Source organism: Coniophora puteana (assembly GCF_000271625.1).
Source record: "Coniophora puteana RWD-64-598 SS2 unplaced genomic scaffold CONPUscaffold_45, whole genome shotgun sequence".
Classification (NCBI taxonomy): domain Eukaryota; kingdom Fungi; phylum Basidiomycota; class Agaricomycetes; order Boletales; family Coniophoraceae; genus Coniophora; species Coniophora puteana.
This window is the reverse complement of record NW_006913097.1, coordinates 1-5866: the sequence shown is the minus strand read 5'-3', so window position 1 is coordinate 5866 and position 5866 is coordinate 1. Positions and strand designations below refer to the sequence as shown.

General features: G+C 49.4%; 3 protein-coding genes across 3 annotated transcripts; 1 reads left to right on the top strand and 2 right to left on the bottom strand.

Moving 5' to 3' along the window:
- Positions 1-650: 650 nt before the first annotated feature.
- Positions 651-1228, top strand: CONPUDRAFT_86110 (uncharacterized protein; the record flags this gene model as incomplete). Its single annotated transcript, XM_007777768.1, has 2 exons — positions 651-1038; positions 1109-1228. Coding segments are annotated over exons 1-2 (187 nt in total), but the record flags the coding sequence as incomplete, so codon positions are not given.
- Positions 1229-1624: 396 nt separating this feature from the next.
- Positions 1625-2158, bottom strand: CONPUDRAFT_160618 (uncharacterized protein; the record flags this gene model as incomplete). Its single annotated transcript, XM_007777767.1, has 1 exon — positions 1625-2158. One exon carries the CDS (start codon positions 2156-2158, stop codon positions 1625-1627), a length of 534 nt encoding a protein of 177 aa, XP_007775957.1.
- Positions 2159-2763: 605 nt separating this feature from the next.
- CONPUDRAFT_68240 (uncharacterized protein) lies at positions 2764-5297 on the bottom strand (the record flags this gene model as incomplete). Its single annotated transcript, XM_007777766.1, has 7 exons — positions 2764-2946; positions 3104-3232; positions 3606-3666; positions 4702-4814; positions 4880-4891; positions 4942-4992; positions 5043-5297. Coding segments are annotated over 7 exons (804 nt in total), but the record flags the coding sequence as incomplete, so codon positions are not given.
- Between the last annotated feature and the right edge of the window lie 569 nt (positions 5298-5866).

The following is a 5866-nucleotide window of genomic DNA, read 5'->3' as shown; positions in this document are numbered from 1 at the left end:
GCGAACCCTGCATCAGATGCAACGAGGGGGAGAATTACGAGCAAAATGGGAGATGGAGGTAAAGGTGTTCTTTGCAAACGTCGAGTGGAGTCGAGAAGAGCGCTATCGCCGCCTGGGAGCATACTTTCGTGAGCTCATGGCCAAAAAGCGATAGATATGGAACGCACTGAAAACCCTACTCCGTAGTCCTGACAGAGCTAAAGTAAGCGTGTGTAAACGTTAGAGGACTTGGACGACATACCAATCGTGCGACTGTGAGGATTCACAGTGCGAAGATGGGGAGGGAAAGGAGGAGGGGAGGAAAGGATGGCGACGAACAAAGCGCCAGCTCAGGGACTGTTATCTTATCAGCGGGAATATGGCCCAAAATGGTTGAGGATGTCCGGATCGAGAGCGAATCTGATCTCAAACGGATCTGATCAAGAGCACAAACAAAAAACCAAACAAAAGCGGGCAGAAATATTGAAGATACGAGTAATACTGGTAACTTTGGTCTAAATCATCCCAAGCCCCAATGCCACGCTCTCAGTAACACTCCACCTTAGCCTGACCAGACCCTCATCGGATAGTGCAATTTTTCTCCCCACTATCCTTTCTAGGGGCGATCCTGCCTTCGCACGTCGCTCGACCATGTCGGCGATCCCTTCAACACCCGAGTGGAACTCCGAGTCTGCACAGGGTGACAAGTGAAGCTCCTCAAGTTGGCGAACAGCCACCTGCAGATTTTCTGGCCTGTCATACAAGCTCCCACCCGGAAATAACGCATCTTTCAACCCAGTAAGATTCCGACCGTCCATACTTGCGCATATTTCGCGAACGCGAGGGACAGCCGCGAGTACGTCACGCTACGGTATTTCTCCGGGATATCCTTCAAGCCATATCGATAAGGTGTCCACAGCGACGAGTGGACCAATGCAGAAAGAGCTAAAGGCGTCTACCAGTGGTGTGGGGGTCTGGCTAGAACTCGGCGAGAACGTAACACGAGCATTGAGGCGGCCAGGACAGGCTGAACCCAATGAGCGATCACAGACATCTGAGGTAACGTTGCACTCGTGAATTTTGAAGGAAAGTTCTTGATTCTGAAGTTTCATTTCAATTGTGTATTTAGCTCCACCTTTCGTCGCTTCGGGTACCTCACGAAGACAGGAAAAAAAGGAAGGCGGAAATAATGTCAGCCCGTTGGGCAGAGCGTCGTGACGAGCAGGCACGCTAGTCTCCAGAGTAATGTGGGCATCCGCAGGGACGCGAACGCGTGTAAAGAACTGAGCGTATTCGGCGAAGGTTGTCTTGACCAACGTGATGTGATGAATCCTCGGGAGGTCGACGACCTGAGCGCTGAAGGCGTCTAGATCCCATGACAACGGCACCTGGCCAAACCGCGACAGCACATCGATAAGGACGAGCTCTTCGAGAGCCGGTGATTCTCGCAAGACAGACCAAAGCTCCCCGGGAGTAGGCGACAGTTTCATCAACCCCACTAAACTCAGCTTCGTCAGATCCTTGAAGATCGGTGCATCCCAAGGGGGCCGACACGCATTGAAGCTCAAGTCCTTCAACCGTGGTGCACTGCTGAGCAGACTCCCCAGAAGCATGAATGCGGTACGCTGCTCCCCATATCCAGTCATCATGTGCAGATAGAAACGCTCCAGAAGTAGTGCGTCTGTCTTCGCGAGGTGTGCAACAGCACCCTGCGCATGCGCCCCCCGATCAAGTTGAGGTGCATCTCGCGCGATGGGTGCGCCTCGCGACACAGCTCCTCAACGAGCTCCCAGTCTCCCCGCCACTCTTTGAGCGTTGATCCATCCGCCATAGCATCGATGCCAATGTCGAGCACAACACCTTTTGCGCGATCGAGCATCATCCGAACCAAGGGAGGCGAGGACCAAGGGTGCATCGGGACGCGAGACCAAAGGTAGGGGAAGGAGAGCGCGACAGTGCGCCAGTGTTGGCATACGTGTGTGACGCTAAAGAGATCGTATTCTGTAGGGCTGCGAAGTGGGGAGATGTAGATAAAGATGGATGCAAGGACTCCTTGAGAGATGCAGTTGATCGGCGCGAGGGTGTTACGTTCTGTGTGCAGCTGGAGGATTTGTTCGTCGATATGGGTGTAGTGGCATTTACGCTCCGTGAGGCTTCTCCAGGTACGATCGGGGGGCATGGCACCCAATGCTATAGATGCCTTCGAAAGTCAAGTTATTCAGACTCGGGTAGAGTTTCCAAAAAGAGCGTACTTTGTTACGGTATACTAGTGTGTCTGCAGAGTAGCTATGCATCACGAATGTCACTGGAAAGTGGCTCTCGGCTAATGCCGACGGAATTACCATGTAGTGTCGATGGGTGGCCGATCCGCCACACGCGCAGTACTGGCAGCTGCTGCATCTGAATCGTTTAACGGCGAAGCTACGTCATAGTAACCAATAGTATAAACAGTGAAGAAGAAGAAGATAGCACAATTCCCACAGATGGTGACTTACTGTCTTCCCTCAACTTGACTTCCAGCGCAATGAAGACGGAAACACACACACACTGACCTTCCGTCGCGCTTCGAAGATCGTAGCTTGTCTAACGATGCAAGCGGCTCCTCGTCGGTGTATGAGATGACCCGGGTTGTAAGTAACGCCCGCTTAATGCTACTTCAAAGAGGTTGGAATACAATAACATCAATTTTAAACCTGGTACTTGAGTCGTGACACTCTGATTTGTACATAACAGTAGAGGTGGTTTACAGAAAAACAAGAAGGCTGGTATCCTGTGCGCACCGCGTTAGTCACAGCTTATAAAATCACAGTAAAAGCGAAAGAGGGAGAAGGCAAAGGGACGTACGATTGGATGCGAACTCGATAACTGCACATTCTGGTTGCAGGTCTCTTTCAGTAGTCCTCGAACAGACTGCAGAAGTGCCTGATAGCTCTGGCTCTTTTCATTTACCAAGGACTTAATTAACGCCTATACAACGCAAAATATCCGATTGTGTCAGTCATGTATGTCAGTCACAAGTCCCGTCAGACCACAAACTGCCATCAGCGCTTTATAGCACATATAGGCTGGCAAAGCAAGGACAATGCCAAAGAAGATAACATGGACAGAAAGAGAAAGGACGCACCCAGCTCATAGATTTAACAACATCATTTGAGCGCTGACTTCGCTTTGTGTTCGCGATTGTCTGATTGTCGCGGCACCCCACAAAAGATATAACATCGGCCGAGGAGACCTTGTCCATAAGCGTCTGCGGCTCGACGTTGGCGCTTTTGAGGCGCCCATTCGAATGATACTGCCATTATACGGCGATGATGAGCATATATTAGACGTGTGCATGGGAACAACTTACAATGTAAGGACATCAGGAAAATCCCGCGAACGTTACCACGCATTGTGACGTATTGTCAACTTTGCATAAAAACGGAAATGTCGCAACGGCGTCGCAATGCATGGCAATAAACACAACCCATCAGCTTAAAGTGGCAATCCAAGCAACGTATTGTAAGGATTACGACGTAGAGACGATGTCAGGAGCCTAACATAATAATGGTAAGATAATTAAAGTTATTAAACCCGTGGGCAAAGTTCTCTGTCGCCCAACTATTGTCTTCTCCTCTGGTGTGTACATTTGTTTTACGAGTGGCATCTAACTCTGTGTCGAGCAGCGCGATTGACGAGAATACTGAGCTAACCACTGGGGTGGATTGTGGGCCCGACAAGTAAGCCATTGCATATTATGATGCGCAGCATGACGTCGATATTAATGCATGGAGCTGGTGCTTTTGGAGTGAGCCCAAGCAGATCCGAGACGCGCTTAGTCGTTGCGCACCACAAGAATACAAAATTTGTTAATGTTCACACAGCGCTCGCAAACCGACTCCACTAATATCTCCAACGCATTCGGCATATTGATCAGCCTTCGCAGGCATAAAAAACACGACGGAGACGCAACATTCTTTCGTTGTTGAGTCTCTCACTCCCTCTTTCTCACTCACACTCTTTCCCAACTAGAGAGCTCAGGGCGAACAGTGGGATGGTGAGTCGTGCTTTGACACAATTCCTCGTTCATGATACGGAACTCACGCAGCTAGTTACAGTGCCCTCCGGTGCTGGTGATACAAACTGAAATGGTGGAATTCTGGGTAGCGAGCGCAAAGTGAGCGTCCTTGTTTCATGTCATATCTTTTTCTTGTCATATCTTTTTCTTGTCATATCCTTTTCTTGTCATATCCTTTTCTCGTGTCATTCCACTCTCGACATCATGCTCACAGTCCTACTATAGGGAGACATAGAATAGACAGTGTATACGTAGTTTATACAATGGTTGTCCATTGTCTTATATAGGATGGATAATAAACCGACTGTCGTACATATAACAGCTAAAACAGGACAGTAAATGGAGTACGGTTCGGGCTGTGGTCCATTGTCCCTTCCAGACATTATGTGTCAATGCTAGCACTAAGGTGACGCACCCCGATGCAAATGTAACACAAATGCAATGCTGTTGTGTTGTGTAGATATACACATTGTGACTACATTAGTTACCTTTAGTAATGTCTCGGGCTCAAATGTACCATGTGTATATCAAGTCCATGCAACGCTATTGCGAGTGCGTTCGCAACCTTGGAGTGAGCGCGACAACCCGTCGTAATGGCTTATGGACGTGGTAATGCGTTGTGTACATGTTCACGCAGTCGCCACGCATCGCCACGTCGTGACAACCTACAGAGGAATTTGCTGATGGAAGGTCTGTGAGATAAGCATGGGTAAAGTGAAGACGACACGAGAGACGGAAGAACAAACATACCAAGGGCGGTGCTCCGGGAGTGGCACGACTATTTCATATCATATTTTTGAAATGAATATACGCGCAGCATTGAATGGCAAAGCGGCGACATACGTCAAATACAGCCTGTGCTACTGAGTCAGCGCTCCGAACAGAAAGGGTAGAAATTGACGAACAGTCAGCCGACACCCTGGCGGAAGCTCCTTCACCATAATCTTGTGCAGCTCCTACTCCCGCCATATCAGCACATAGTAAGCAAACTCAAATTGAACCGCACGTTATCTGCAATCATTCCAGCTTTCTTATAGTCCACCGGGTATATAACCTCATTCAGTCCGTTGGGGCTAACTCCTTCCTTGTCCTGAATCTGACCACCGCGGCCAGAGTAGTGGAAAAACAAGGAATCATGGGCCTGTGCGTCCTTGACGAGCCAGCGCATGGCGTCGATCATGTTTTTGCGTGTCGGCATCCGCCGCGGGAGCGTCGTCTCATCCATGAGTAAGACGACGTCACTTACATTATAGCCCCAATGCTCTGTGAAGTCGCATTGAAGTCATTTCCATTGGATGAAATAAGACACAGGTGTATGTAGGAGGTTGAATATCCCTGTGAAAACCGGTTGTTGGGCATTAGGTGTTCTTAGGCAATCTTATGTACCTGACCCAATTTAGGAAACGCTCTATGTGATCTTATGTCGTGTTCTGCAAAATAAAAACCCGTGACCGAGACGCGTCTCGGCTACCATAAACGAGCATAAGATCCCCTAACACTTGTCCCTACGAATAGCAATGGCATTGACGCTGCGCCGTGTGCATGCAGCACTGCAAAAAAAATCGATCACATAAGTCTAACCTGCACCTCGACATGCCCGATCGCGCTGGCAAGCTCCGTAACGCAAAGGCTAACCCTGCCAATGCTGTGGTTCCCAACAAACGCGTCGACTGCATATGCAAGTACTACTATGGCGGCAAACCACACTCGGTTGCCCTGCGAACATTTCGCACACATCTCGGTCTGGCTGAGACTGAGGAAGAACGCGAATATCTCCGAGCTTATAGCAAGGGAAATGCGCGTCATCTCGAGAATCCTTACAGAACGAAT